Here is a 16,331-nt window from a genome sequence, read left to right as displayed (position 1 = left end):
CATAAGTCCAAAAATGTCAAATTTTCTGGCAGTTTCTAATACAGTGAAATCTCAGTTATACGTCTTATGGGGGACAGAAGGGAAAAAATGTATAACTGAGAAAAACTTATTATGAAAGATAATTAAAATGGTAAAATTAAGCACAGAAAGAAAGAAAAGGTGTACTGCATATACACTAAAGTTTGCTATATTGCACTAATTGTTTTAAATCCTTATTGTAAATTCACAAAATAACGGGAAATAGACAGTGAAGGTGCCAGGGGGTGGAAGGAATCCAAGCAAGTTCACCCGCTTAATCCGTTCAGCCAATTCCTTGCAAAAAAACATGTTGAACATTAGGATATTTATGTCAATCTTATGTTTACCATAACTCTCCTTTACTGCTTTATACATTTTTCAAAACTTGGCAATGACAAAAAATGCCAGAAGCCTGTTCCGTATGACAGGTGACCTTTCTCTCCCATCTTCCTTGCTTTTGCAGCTGTCTCATTCATTCAAAATACGACCTTGAACTCCTGCCTTACGATCGGGAACAAGCGCACTATTGCCAAACTGATAGTCGCTATAATAGCTGCTTTCTCTAGGGTTTGAACTAGAGATGGACGATATTGGAAATTTGATATCGTGATATATCGTCAAGAAAATATCTTCACAGATGATATTTTTTCAGTATTGTGATATCGGCAATAATATCATCTCCACAATATATATTCCAAAATATCGTGACGATATATCACCAACATGATATGTATAGTCAAATATCATGATGATATAATGCCGACACAATACACATCGCCAAAATATCGTGACGATATATCGTCTAGTTCAGTGATTCCAAAAGTGCACGCTGGTGCACCCTGGGCTAACTTACAGGGGTGTTGCGAAATGTTCCAATATTTGCAAAAAATGAGACTTACTTGTTAGTACTTTCTACATATAAAATGTTTCAGAATTTGAAATATGTGTTTATAAGGCAAGCAACTTAACCACACTAACTGAGTGTTGCAAGTGTTACATAGGCCTACATTCAGTCTTGGGCATCATGGAAAAAATCTTGAAAAAACTAAGGGTGCCGTGAAATGAAAAAGTTTGGGAAACATTGGTCTAGTTAATATTGCCTGGACAATATTTTTTCAATATCACGATATATCTTCTGAATGATATATCGCCTAACACTAGTTTTAAGTTTTAACACATTCTAAAAGTGTGACTGATGTGTCTTTGTTCTCCTTCCTCCACAAAAATGTATGTGTACAATTGAGAACATGGCTCAATCACTGTTCTCACTTCTTTATCGACACTTTTACGTAATCCTTCCTATTATACAGGAGAGAGAGGAAGGAAGGGGAACTTGCTTGCAAAACTTTCCTCTCTCTTGTTTGCCAGGGAAAAAGTAAGATGAATTTTCCAACCCCGGTTAACTGATATTGGTTTAGGAACCAGTGGAAAAAAAAGTCACCAATATCCCTCACAAGAACTCATTAATCTGCAAACTACTGTGCACAGCTATGCAATTATTTCATGTAGCAGTTGTAGTTATTATTTTTTTTTTAATGCAGCACCAATTTCATAAGGAAACACTGCTCTCGTATCCATTACAAAATTCCTTCCCCCTTTCATGCAGGACGTTCTATTCCGCCACCTGTTTGTTGGTGCAGTCTGTCTGGAGGGAGGCTTCTACCAGCGCCAGTGTTATGCCTGGCAGTTCCAAAGCAGTGCTTGCAGATATCACTTCTGACAGCAATAATTCATAAACTCCCACGTCAAGGATGCAACATTTCGTTCTTGTCCTGCCTTCTGATAACAAAACCGCAATTCTTATCTTGTGGATAACACAGGAATAATCCTTTTGAATACCAGAGCCAGTTGAGTGGTGCCTGGAAGTCTCACCCATCTGTCTAGCTCTGAGCTCGAGATTCAGCAATTTCCCGTGAGCGAGCAACTTTTGGCCTGGTAGCCGACAACTTCTGGTAACCAGTTTCATTAAAAGCATATTCTTTGTGCCCTGTAGAACTTCATAAAAAAAAGAGAAACTGTTACAGATAATCGAAGCCACATAGGCCAACTAAACATCGTCAACCCGCTTAATGCGTTGTCATCTAGGTTTCCCTCAAAAGTTGACGTTGATCTTACATATGTTGCAACTCCCGTTTCCCGCTTCATACGTTTCCCAACTGTGTCGGTCATAAAATTTGCCAACACAGTGTTCTGTTGACTGAGTGACTTCTCCCTTTTTCTATCAGTAAAGGGGAGGGGTGTCCATTGCTAATTGTTTTGGCCACAAATTTTCTTGCTCGTGTGCGCAGGATAAGTAAAAGAAAAGTGACCCCATCCCTTCTCCTACAACAGCTCATTATCTGCCACTGATGTGCATCGTAATGCGATAATTGCAGAATTCAGGTCGCTCTTTCTTGTTTGCATGCAGCTGAAAAAAAACTAAAAAAAAACAAAAAAAAAAACAATGCTCAATGTAGGAATACGAGAGGAAAAGTTTTGGTGGAGTGAGTGTTTGACCTCCAGAATACTCCTGAATCCTACAATAAATTGTCGATTAATCTGAAAATACGCAAGTTTTGTGAATCTTGTTTTGAGTTCATTTTATGCTGATGAGCTAAGCGGGACTAAATATACAGTTTAAAGTGGGATCCAAACAAGTGATTATAGACTGCGGCACTGTTTAATGTGTCCTAAGATACACATTCGGTGCAAACAGATCGCAAGATGTGTGTTTACTTTTTCAGAGTGGATTACAATGCAAGTTGAGGAAGAATTTGGACTGCTCCCTGCAAAGGGGGAAAGGGGGGGGGGGTGAATATGAAGTTAACTGAAGCAAAGAAAACGTGACCTTTTTACGATGTGTTTTAGACAGCCGAACCAGAACGAAATTTACAGCCCCAATTCTTTTTTTTTTTTTTTTTTTTTTTTTTTTGACAGGGAAAGGTTGTGTTCTCTCCCAAGAGAATCTTCTCTTACCAGTTAATCCTGTAACGGACAATGTTCTAGTGAACGCACATAAAATCCAATATTCATTCTGTCCGATTATCTCCATTCTCTTGCTCACGCCAGTGTGACTACTGTCAAGATTCTTCCGAGTTTCACTTCTTGCAATAAACGAGTTTGTTTTTCTTTACGTAGGTCTCCGTGCAAATGGGTTTCTTATGAACTAATATTGTAAGAATTTCATGGAAGAGCAACGACTTTGCACAATTAAAAGAAAATACCGTTTTTTAAAAGACCTTTTGCCACAACATGCATCCCATGCATAACCGGTTGTATAACTAGGCAGGATAAATGGTGTTAACCATCTCCTTGAAATCTTTGTGTCCGCGTAAGCTCCGTGTTCTCATTTTGTGTAACATTTTTTACACTTTCTTTAAAACGTACAATATTATTATACAGTACATATAAAGCTTATTTTCTGAGCTACCACCAAGTATAAAACATCCGTTGTGGGGGTAATTTATACTCTACTTTATTTACACCTGAAAAACAGGCTTATCTTGAAAAGTTTGGATAACTCGAAGTAGTTTAATTCGAAGTTGACATTTTTTGATCCCTTGAACTTTGTATTAACAAGGTTTTCCTATATTATGGTAAAAAGGCACAGCACAACTTTTCTCCACCTGCAAGCTGCTATTAACTCAAATGACAAAAATAGAATTCCAAGTTGAGATTCTGGTTCCATGGTTGCTTGATTGAATTGGTGTTTAAAGTCCACTTTATGCACAGAAAGGCTAATCGGGACTGGACCTACAGTTTAAAGTGGAATCCAAACCACTGTGTGCCTCCACCGGGGACCGAACCCGGGACAGCTTGATTACAAGACGATGACGCAACCACTGCGCTATCGGGGAAGCACGGTTCCATGGTTGCAGCTGATAAGGAAAAATGTTTGGGAATGGGTGGCACATGTTATTATCACGGAAATCTTGAACTCCAAGAGCAGCATCCTTTCGAGCAAGCACAGTTAAAATCGTATAACTGAAGTATTTTCCTTATTGGGACTAAAATCGCTGAACGTATAACTGGAAAAATCGTATAACTGAAATATCATAGTATGCAGCATTATGGAAATTGGCAGAGGCCAACAGAAGAAAACGTACTATCACGAAATGCATAACTGCGATTTCACTGTATGTGAATAAAGTTGGTTTACCAAGATAACATGGAAGAATATGCCATTGCATGCCACGATGAACAAAGCAATTGAGATTTCTATAAGAATAAGTGAATTATCATAAATAAAATTATACCCCTTCAAAATAATGTATCACTCACTTTGTCACAAATGCCCTGATGCTTATCAAAAGTGCAGTTGTTTGGGCAAACTTGGATGTTGCATTCTGGTCCAGTCCAATTATGCTTGCAGACACACTGACTTTGCTTACACTCTCTATTATTCCGACACTCAGATGGACAACTAAGAACTTCATAGCTTGCATTAAATCCTTGTGGTGGTTCTCCCTGTTTGAAATATATTGTCATAATACCTGAAAAAAAAAAAAGGAAAATTATGATTTTCTAGTTTTCTTTAAACTGAATATTTATTCTAGTGTTAACATAAATACTATAATTAAGGGATTGGACAGATTAATCAAAACTCTATCAGCATCAACCAATACAGACATATCGGTTTAATGGTCCAGTTACTGATATTTTAGGTATCTAATATTTCTGTAAATAGGCTCGTTACATTTAGGCCGTTCACCAGCTTAAACTGCTTGGCTGCAAGAGGATGTGTGTATGAGTAATGGAATAAATTACGCTCATTGCCCTTTACCAATATTGAATAGAATTCGCACACGCGAGGGAGGAAGATCACGCACGAGCCAGCAAAATATCAAAACACTGATAATGATAAACTCAAAGTGTCAACACTGTACCTGTTTTGTGGTTCCTCGGCTGAGTCACGGCGTGGCACCTTTTCGGTCCATCGAAGGTGTCCTCAGTGGGTTTGTCAAACCTTTTAAAAGGACCAACTTAAGACTGTCACTCGCAACACACTTAATACTTCGCTCTCTCAATCAAGACACTCCCGGCGACCTCTCGTCCCCCGAGGACTGCTGGCTTTTTTGATTACACAGCATTTGTTTCTGGCTTGTGACACTTTAACTTGGTATAAATTACTGCCACTTTGTTTTTATTTATGTAAAGCCAATTCATATAAAGTAAATATTTAAATACTGGGTGTTTTATAAATACTTGAGGGGTTACAAAAATTTATTGCAAGTAAAGTATTGAACTTATGTTAATGAAACCAGTCCAGAATGAACGAGAAACTCATAGTCTCTTTTTACACCCACAAATGTTCAATGTGTGCATCATGGGTGACACAGCATCCATCGACACGATATTCTACTTCTTACCACACTCACATCAACATATGCCTGTCGATAGTGTCTATAGCTGTGATGATACGCTCCCTTAGGGCTGCGATATGATGCAGCATCGGTGAGATGAATACCCTGTCTTTGATAAAATCCCACAAAAAGAAGTCACATGGTGTAAGGTCTGGTGATCTTGGGGGCCAAAACATTGTACAAAACACTGTGAGTGATGTAGCTGATCTGAGTGTTGCCTAACGGCATGGATGTGAACTCTCTCAGCTTAACGAAATATACATGCACAAACTTGTTTGCATTCCTCGATCGTTCTGGACTGGTTTCCATTACTTGCAATAATTTTTTGTAACCCCTCAAGTATTTATGAAACACCCAGTATATAGCTTGTTTTCTGAGGCAAAACCCACTTCAAAATTATTCATTACATGCATTAATCAATTGAATGAGTCATTGGAACAATGTTGTGCCTTTCATGGATAGATGGCAGCCTTTTTATTTGCACCATGTAACTTGCATTTTGATTGATTGATTGATTTGGTGTTTTAAGTCCACTTCATGCACAGTAAGGCTAATTGGTACTGGACCTACAGTTTAAAATGGAATTCGAACCACTAGGTGCTTCCATCGGGTATCGAACCCGGGACAAGAGGACAACACTACCACTGCGCCATCGGGGAGGCCCTAACTTGCATTTTGAAGAACAATGTTTAAGAGAAGCAGAATTACTGATTGTCAGGGTTCGAAAAATCCCGGTCGCCAGGTTGCCATGGCGACTAAAAATTTCAGCCTGGCAACTGATTTTATGCTGTAATATGTACGAAATTTTGATGATTCTAAGTTCAAATTGCGGTACAGAGTACGTTAGCATTTTTTTTTTTTTATCAACGTTGTGGACATTCCACAGAATCAGTAACAATTTCTTACACTTTGTTCCCCATTTCCTGCTTTCTCAGACGATTTAGCGATGTTTTGAATACCATGATACTCAGCTTCTTGTACAGAATGTTTCAAGAGTCGCACAACCCAAACTTTGAAAATGTATATCATGAAAACAGTAAGAGATATTTACACCGGGTTTTCTGCATTATAAAGCCTCATCCATTAAGACATTTTTCAATGCAAAAAATTATCAGTTTACGCCATACAGAAAATTAGATAAATTAATAACTGGCGGAAGGCAGCGTTCCACTTTTTCCAGAAATTCACTTTTGAGAGAAAAATATGTAAGAAATTACCGAAGGGTCATAAATAGATGTCTGATGCCATGCCAATCTGTCATTTATGACCAATACTGGTCATGTGCAACATTTGATGGATTTTTGACTTGACGATTTTATGGTTTGAGTGAAAAAGTGACATTTTTGGGACATATCTCCGTAGATGGCAACACTAGCAGGTTGAAATATTGTCAACAGACGCACGCAACATATGCCTAAGCATTGGTCTTACATTTACATGAAAAATCATAAATCAAGATTTTGTGCCGAAATTGAACTCTTGAGAGAAGCCAAGACTACCCCTGGTTATCCTGAATTCTCTTCACTCACTTTCGCCGCTACTGTGCCAGTTCTTTTAAATTGATTTAGCATGCCGTATTTATTGGAGCAGTGCGTGTGCATTGCTAAAGAGTATTTTACTACTCATTCTTACACTCATGTGCAAGAAGTTTTCAAATAAAAAGAGTCGCTCACAAAGCAACTGTTTTACAACCAGGCAAACACCAACAAATGATCCCACAAATTGTTTAAGAGTTGGTATTTATTGTTGAAAATCAGTTCTCAGATGTTTTCAGCAAATTTACAATGTTTTTTTTTTTAATAATGTAATTGCTTTTATTTGGATAAATGCTAACATAAATTTATTAACCCACTGATAGCCTACATGATCAGTTTAGTGCAGAAAACCCGGTGTATATATCTCTTAAGGATTTCATGATATATATTTTTAAAGTTTGGGTTGTGCGACTTTTGAACCACTCTGTAGTATGCACAATTGCTAGAAGGTGGTTTCCTGGCACCTGATTTTCAGAGCTGGCGCCTAGCTTTAAAGAAAATTTTTCAAGCACTGGCTGATTGTTGTGCTGTTTGTATGACATTTGGTTTTTGTTAGTTATAACCAAGTATGTAGTTGACGGTATACATTAGTATACTCTGGTTAACCTTACTATCGCCACATAGTGAAGCAAAAATTATACAACTAATGAATTGACACTAAATGAACACTGTATCTTACCTGATTTAGCCTGAACAGTAAGAGGGTACATGCTATCCTGGCTACAAAATGATCCTAATACATGATGTTGACTATCCTGGGACACAAATTCTGGTAGTCCATCATATACCAACACACTATTGTCTGGACAAGTAATGTTTATCTCCTCATGGAGAGTGAGCTGGATGACTGTAGGCATAACACTATAAGAACAAGAAAATGCAAATTTCAAGTGAATAATCAACCAAAAATGTGTAATAATTTTGGATGAAGGATACACAAGTAGCAATTCTGAATTTTTAAAACTGTGACACTGAAGAAGTAAAGCTTCCATTCATATTTAGTGCTCGTGCGACTTACGTTGAATAAGTTAGTATACAATAAAATGTAGATACTTAAAGGTACTTATGATAGTGAGTATTGATTTTAACAAAAACTACGTTTCAGGATTCCACTGATCCCTTCATCAGGTTACCAAACTAGGCCAGTGTAACTACACCTTAGCTCCATCAGATATGACAAGTACTTAGGATTTTATGTTGAGGCTGGGTAGAGAAGAATAAAAGGAACATTTGGTCAGCTGACCCCATGTACGTAAAACTGACATGTTCCCAACTGTAAAACACTGATCTAAAAAGCCATTTGAGCACAAGGCTTAACACACAAACACATTAAAAGACTGATCTAAAAGGCCGTGTGAATACAGGGCTTGACACACAAACACGTTAAAAAAACTTTTATTTTCTTTTAATGTGTTTGTGTGTTAAGCCTTGTGCTCAAATGGCTTTTTAGATCAGTGTTTTACAGTTGGGAACATGTCAGTTTTACGTACATGGGGTCAGCTGACCAAATGTTCCTTTTATTCTTTTCTACCCAGCCTCGCCATAAAATCCTAAGTACTTGTCATATCTGATGGAGCTAAGGTGTAGTTACACTGGCCTAGTTTGGTAACCTGATGAAGGGATCAGTGGAATCCTGAAACGTAGTTTTCGTTAAAATCAATACTCACTATCATAAGTACCTTTAAGTATCTACATTTTATTGTATATTAACTTAGTAAAGCTTCCAGCAGTGATATCTCAACCATACAAGGAAATTTTATTAATACGCCAGTATTGGATGGAAAAATATTTTGTGACTAAATGACAACTATATTAATATACTGATTATCTCATCTGATAACTTTAAATAAACTGAGCTGATATCACTTTCAACAGATGCATATGCCAATGCTGATACCCTTACCGATTTTCATCAATATCAATACTGATGCTTGAATATTGTAACAATTAAAGGATGTCTGAAATATTGGTTAATACTAGTGGGCGAGTATTTCATCTCAATTATAAGCATCAATTTACCACAGTTTGATTCACAATATTAAAAAATTACATCAGAATATTAAAATACATCCGACATAATCACAAAATACAGTCTTTACACACACCATAAATGAAAATTTAGAATTTTGTACATTTTCCATGAAAGAGTTATGCGACTTTTGCAGATTCCATGAAAGATCAAATCAAAACATTAGAAAAGTATACACTGGTTTTGGTAAATAACCTCTTACACTTTCTGATATGGATACCCCAACCCGTACATTGGTATCAGTATCAGCTCAGCCCTAATTTTACAGTATAACCTTGGGTAGACTGATACAGTATAGCTCCAATGGAATCCTGACACATTTAAATTTATAAATACTAGTGATGTGATGAAGGAGAAAGTATTGATATCAATTACAAGTTGCTCAGCCCTAGTCTTACTCCTCGTGCCAGAAATTACATTTTATGTTTGAGGGCGAGTCAAATAAAAGTGAGCCAAGCCAATGTTTTATATGGGAAAACAAGTATATTTATTCTTATACAGTCCAGAAAGAGAACTATACACTTACAGAAACACACATACAGTAATTGGACATATGCACCTCAGGCATTACCAGACTCATAAAACTCCCTTGGTAGTTGGGCCATTTCTGCAGCTGACATGACCTTCATTTAATCGTTTACACCATTGTTTCATAGTGACCAATGACATGCAATGATCGCCGAATATTGCAGACATATGGTGATAAATCTTGTGTTGTGACACACCTTCCATGGTGAAAAATATCACACCACCACTCTGTTCCTCATTTGGAGCCTCCATTGCACGATGGACTGGTGTTTAACATGCACCAAGTTCAGAGCCACTGTGCATTGCTGCATGACTATGTGCAGAATGAGCATAGAGGCCGTTGCCACCTGTCCACCTAATGCCACTTGACTGGATGAAACCATTCATGCCAGGAGAAGGTTGGCTTACTTCGAGTTGACTCAGCCTTATATAAATGTAAAATAACATTTTATGACAAATCACAAATGGTGATATTACACGAAGGAACCAATAGTACAAGTACACCTTATAAATAAGTCACATACAAGATCCTTTCAAAAAACAAAAGTACACTGTGGTATGTAATGAAAACTTGTTTACCTTTCTTGTGACTTTGCAGATTTCTGTAGTGTATTATATGGAGAGATAATCCACAAACAATCCCGCCCTGGAGGCCTTTTTAACCTCAGTTGCCATGGTGACAATTCACAAAGTCCACTGCCTATCCCTTTCCCATGCAAACCAGTCAGCAAGCCTCTTGAAGTGCACTGGTAGTAGCACATGCCACCATCCCTGGAAGAGAATATTAGAATGTATAAAACATCATCTTCTTCAATACACCTATTATTCATAAGAAAATAATCAATATTTCTAGTGAGTTCCAAATGTCAACAAAATCAGAGAATTCTTGCAATGAAGCCCACAAAAAAACATCTACTGAGCCAGAATCTGGGATTGTGAAGGATGCTGTTTATGTGCCACATAATCTGCCAGTTACAACAGTGTAATGCTACAATTATAAAAAGCATATATGTGTGCACATACTGACCCATGTAGGGCGAGAACTTGACTATCATCCCATGACATGCGGCTCCCACATTGAATGTTTGTGAATCTGTTTGACGCAAGTAAACTCTGAAAACTTTGAGAATGAATGTTTGTGAATCTTCACAGAGTACATGAACTTTAAGTTTTCCTACCCACTGATTCTCAACTTGTTCATCTATCATAAAACATTCTTTTATAATTAGCCTGTAGTAATAACATTAGCTAACTTTTTACAGAACTCTATTTTCAATGTATATTTTGCAGTAAAATAAATGTTCTGGCACATTGCAATACTTCAAGGGAGACCTGGAAGTGTGAGTGAGTGAGAGAGTGAGTGAGTGAGTGAGTGAGTGAGTGAGTGAGTGAGAGAGAGAGAGAGAGAGAGAGAGAGAGAGAGAGAGAGAGAGTGAGAGTGAGAGTGAGAGTGAGAGAGAGAGAGAGAGAGAGATATCAGCTGGAAATGGCAATGAAATTTAAAATGAAAGTATACAATGATGATAGAATATGTTGAAGTTGATTTTTGTTGTTTAGTGTCATTTTTGTGCCACTTCTGGCTAATCGCAACAATGAGAAAGGGTGATAATGATGAAATTGACGAATGGATACTCACATAGAACACCCATACCACTTAGAGTAGGACAAAAAGTTACCTTGGATCTCCATAGAATCCACTTTTACATTTTTCACACATATCTCCTTCAGTGTTATCTTGGCAGAAACAAATCCCACCATGCTCATCACATACACCAGCTGTTGCATTCCCATGTTCATTGCAATTACAGACATGGCACCCTTGGAATGAGGTTGCATTTCCATAGCTTCCAGCCCTGGAGTGAAAAATACAGAAGCAGCATTAGTTTGATGAAGAGGGAAAAAACAGTTTTATCAGAATGAAATCTGGAATTTGTCTGGAACAATAACAGACCTACCATTTTTAGCTCTGACCTTCAGACAGTGGGGCTAGTATTAAATATATAGGACTCAGTGGTGAGAATGTGCTACTGGAGCACATGGTTCACTTGTGTTGCCAAATCTAGAAGTGGTCATACGTAGCATATGACATAAAAGTGTTGCTGTAAAATTCATTATTATTATTATTATTATTGTTTGGAAATATCTCTAGGTTGAATATTAAATTCTGAGTAATGGACCATCATTTTGTGGTGATTCAAAAACCATAAAACTGTGCTGAAATAGAAGAATGAGGAAAAAAGTGCAATTAACAGAACTGTGTGAAGAGAGGAGGCAAGACCATTGCCCTAAGAGCGCTATGGTGAGTATCCTGGCTGAAAGAGAAAGTGGGGGGGGGGGGGGGCATTTCTTTAGTTTGCATATCTTCTGAGGCTGCAGACATATTGGTGGTATAATAGAGTGCAATTTTGGCAGAGATCCAGTGGTCACCTACCATCACCCCATACAATCGGTATTTGTCACACAAGAAATAAAGGAAAATTACATACTTCCGTAAAAAATTGTCTCCAACATATCAAACCGTCATGAATAGGCATAGGCCATGTGACATGCAATTTAAAATACAAGTTTAAAAACACAATGAAGGTACAGTATTAGCTTTACTAGGAAGAAAAATATGCTAAAATAAAAACGTTAATTTTTTAAAAAAAACACCTGAAAGAAAAAAAAACACTGAAAATTCAATGTCCCTAGTGATATGTTTCTGGAGTCTCACAATACTGCACAACACTTTCACGGAGTCAAACATCCTCGAAATTATGCAAAATGCTTATTTTTATTACATTTTTACATCAAGATTGCATGGCAGAAGTGATTCTCATGAAAAATAGCATGTATTTTAATATTATGATTATCTCTTATACATTCTTCAAATATATCAAAGCAAAACTCTGGGACATTAATGTGGTAGAACTGATATGAAACATTCCAAGCTCTGAAAATCTATTTGTTTCCATTTCATATGTCCTCTCTGTAGCATTTACTAAGAATGTCAATATTGATTACCTGTTAATGAATAACTTACAAAAGTATATTTTGCTTCCACTTTATACACTTTATTCCTATTTCTTCACTAAACTAAACTCTTTGGCGCATAGTGTTTTTGAGAACCATGGCCTGCCAAGCAGCTTTTTCATTGGGCGATGAGCAGTCAATGCATCAAGACCCATTGCTGCTGTTTTCTGGCTTTCAAAACCAGAGGGAAAAATTGAAGCACCAGGGACAGTTCCAATGTATCCTGCCAGCATAATAGTCATTCATCACGGTTTCTACAAAACATACAATATTCAGGGTTAAATTTTATTCTAAATTTGAAAATAGTGAATTTCACGGATCACACATACCTGCAACGTTCACAAAATTCTCCTTCAGACCAATCTTGACACTCATCACAGATGCCAATTCCTTTGGTGCAGGTCGAGTGATTGTTGCAACCACAATTGGTTGCACAGTCTATGCCAGTCCATCCCAAATTGCACCTACAGACAAAATCTGGAGGTCCCGAGCAGTACCCATTGATGCATTCTTCAAAACAACTAAAAAAGTAAGGGATACAGACTGATTATACACTCACTCACTTTCATTTTCGATTTTTCTTAAATAAATTATTATTCAAGTTCTTTTTTCAGTTCTATCACTGAGTCATGATTTTTTTTTCTTTAAATAACAATCACCTTTTATCAAATGACTACCAAGAAAACATCCCTCCAATAAAAATAAAGTTTTAAATGAACCCACTCCACTTCACTTGATTCAGCATTCAAAATTTATGTGCCATGAAAATGTTGCACCATTTTGAAGTAAAACAAATCAGTTAAAGAAGTATAATACATACACAGTAAATGTAAATATGTACTACACTTTTCAAAATGAAATGCAAGATAAAAATACTCCAAATTACGGATGGAACATATTAATTGGTACTCTATTGGTATCAGCCAATATAGGCATATCAATGTATCGGTAAAATTACTGATAATTTTACCGATCTGATATATCTACAAATATCCAACTAGCAATAACTTAGATCAATATTTTGCCACTTTGTTATAATTTTTATGGATGTAGTAAACACATAATTTACATGCCCTGAAGTAATCATCTGGTAACATGTGTTATTGCTTGGTAGGCTTCAAGAATCATTTTGTCCACAACTGACAGTGAAGCCAGCTGCTGCAAAATTTTTAAAATTTTCCGGTGTTCGATGTGCTGTCTCCTTTAAATTTATTATAGTTTTCTACTTACTGCTGGCCCTAGTTCGTCCTCCTTTTTTACTACCTGCAGCCCCTACCTCTATACACAAATACACCTGATGAGTGGGTTCAAGTTAATTTAGTTGAAACAAAATTCTATGGCTTTTCTACCACAGTTGTTACTACATCAAACTGTTAATATCCATAACAAGTAGAGCAGAACAGTGAAAATATACTCACGTTTTGTTACAAACACTTTTTCCATCTCCAATGAAGCCACGGTTGCATTGGCATATGTAAGACCCATGGGTATTTGCACATTTGGCATTGCTGTGACAATCGTGGAGCCCAAGTTCACACTCGTCAACATCTGGACATTCTGCATAAGCCCAATCCCATTCATCATCTTCCACAGAAATTGTGAGATTCTCTTTAACAGCAGACAAGCAAGAACCTAATGGGAAAAGGAGAAATTACCGTTAAGTTGCATCTCTACTAACCACAACTAATTTAAAGTTTCTGCATGGAACATTTCGGGTATAACTCAGGAAGCTTTCACCAAGATGATTTGATGTCACAAAATTAATGAAAAAAATAGTTTGCTTTAAAAATGGTCATTTACACCGAACTCATGGAAATATAGAGATTACCAATTAAAGCAATTATGCAATTAACATGTGCATCCAGCAACAGAAATTTTCTAAAAGTCTTCAACTACTTTCAGCACACACTGTGGAATCACAATATTGACAATATATCCTGTTTTAATCTCCTAATGATGACTGTTGGATACAGTTGAAATACAGCATTTAAAAAGAAATACTAATGAGATGAGAAGCTTCATATCTATGCAAACCATAGCAGAGGTTGGAAACCGTGAAGGATGATGATTAGGGACATGAAAATTTAGTTTTTCATGAAATTACACACACATTCATTTTTTATGATTCTGAAATGTGTAAGGTTCATTTTTCTACCATATTATGTCACAAAATCAAGTGCAAAACATGAAAAAACTATTACACACAAAATTTACATTTATTTATTGACATAACACTTTCCAGCCTGAATTATTCTGTGAGTTATGCAAAAATCCTGGAACATTGATTTAATTCTGCTAGAACATTTGAGATGAAAAAAATCGGCTCATTTAGAAAGGAATATTCTTAATAATACTCCAATAACTACATAAATGTATCAAATTATATTTCATAGCAAAACTCTTCTATACTGGTATAGACTGTACTGTGTGTTCTCACATATTTAACTCATTACAAGGGGAGCACAAAAAGTTCCTGCCCTCACCAGGATACAAATGTGTGCTAAGAACTTGAAATTTGGCCCACACCCACTTTCATCTTTTTTTCATCTACCTAAAGGGGTATATCACATCTATGGAACAATACTTTAATAACATATTTGTAGCAATCTGTAGATTTTTAGGTAAACCTGCTCTCCTAGCACTAATAACATCCTCACCATTGTGGAAATGGTCCCGGGTTTGATACCTGGTGGAGGCACGTAGTGGTTTGGATCCCACTTTAAAAATGTAGGTCCAGTTCCAATTAGCCTTATTGTGCATAAACAGGACTTAAAACACCAAATCAATCAATCAACCATTGTGGAAACATCTGCCTTGCAATTTTTCTCTTTCTTTCGTATTTGGAAAAAGGAAGAAGTCTGAAGATGTTAGATCGGTAAATATGGGTGTTGGTGCAGGTTTCACAGCCATAATTGCACTGTTTAATCCACTTAATGTGCAGGTGCATTGTCAGCTAGTAGCAACATGCCTTTGGATACCAGACCATGTCTTTTGACCCTTGATAACAATTTTGACCCTTGATAACGAGTAGTAAAGTTTGTAACCCTGTTCCTATAATAGATACCTGTTTTTGTCGACCTTTGTTTTAAGTAAGCTGTCAATATTACACCTTTTGCTTTCCCAAGACACAGACAACATGGCCTTGCTGGTTGACTATTCCACCTCAACCTTTCTGAGGGTGGATGATGAGGCATGTTTCCATGTTTTGCTCATTTCTTTTGTTTCAGGATCATTTAGGTATGTCCAGCACTCATCCATGGTAACTAATCAGTTTAAAAGAACCCTTCATTCTTGTGGTATGGATTCAAATGTGTTGTGTCCATTCCACACACTGCTGCATTTGGAAAGGGATCAGCAACCTGGAAATTCACCATTCAATCACCTTTACTCGTGTGTAAGATGTAATGCTATGTATTGTAAACAGACCTTCTATTAGTGCTACACATCCGTCATCACACACCAGATGCTCATCTTTTGCCACCACACTTGTTTCTGTAGCTGTTAATGGACAACCTTCTCTTGGATCACCCTGTAGACCATTGCAATTGCACCTGAATTTCTGTTTACATTGTTTTATAATCTCATATAATGAGCATTCCTAGCCCCACACAGCAACTTCTCTATGTGGATTGTTTGCTTAGTTTCCTTGAAGGAGGAGGAACCATATTGTGACATGACACCTTCTCCTTTGTCATGGCTCTAACTCTGGTGTAATAGTATTTAACACAACAAAAACAGAGGTGCACATATTTTGAAGATACCAACCTACAATTGTGTAAAATTACAGGTCAATTGCCTACTTACAACATGGTGAGGGTAAAATCATTTTTTCGCATCCCCTCATAGCTTAATTTCAATTGCTGAGAA

At 36.9% G+C, this 16,331-nt stretch overlaps 1 protein-coding gene across 1 annotated transcript in view; it reads right to left on the bottom strand.

Annotated features, from left to right (window-relative positions):
- The window catches only part of Megf8 (multiple EGF like domains 8), a 120,947-nt gene that overhangs the window by 46,123 nt on the left and 58,493 nt on the right, over window positions 1-16,331 (bottom strand). Inside the window, exons 15-20 of the mRNA XM_083138404.1 lie at window positions 13,883-14,096; window positions 12,794-12,985; window positions 11,129-11,305; window positions 10,032-10,223; window positions 7,575-7,756; window positions 4,279-4,490 (exon numbers count right to left, since the gene is read on the bottom strand). Of these exons, the coding sequence (XP_082994530.1) occupies window positions 4,279-4,490; window positions 7,575-7,756; window positions 10,032-10,223; window positions 11,129-11,305; window positions 12,794-12,985; window positions 13,883-14,096 (1,169 nt within the window). The remainder of the gene's footprint in view (window positions 1-4,278; window positions 4,491-7,574; window positions 7,757-10,031; window positions 10,224-11,128; window positions 11,306-12,793; window positions 12,986-13,882; window positions 14,097-16,331) is intronic.

This window comes from Lepisma saccharinum, chromosome 1, assembly GCF_977018435.1.
Source record: "Lepisma saccharinum chromosome 1, izLepSacc3.1, whole genome shotgun sequence".
Classification (NCBI taxonomy): domain Eukaryota; kingdom Metazoa; phylum Arthropoda; class Insecta; order Zygentoma; family Lepismatidae; genus Lepisma; species Lepisma saccharinum.
The sequence above is the reverse complement of the archived record's forward strand: the minus strand, read 5'-3'. Positions and strand labels throughout refer to the sequence as shown.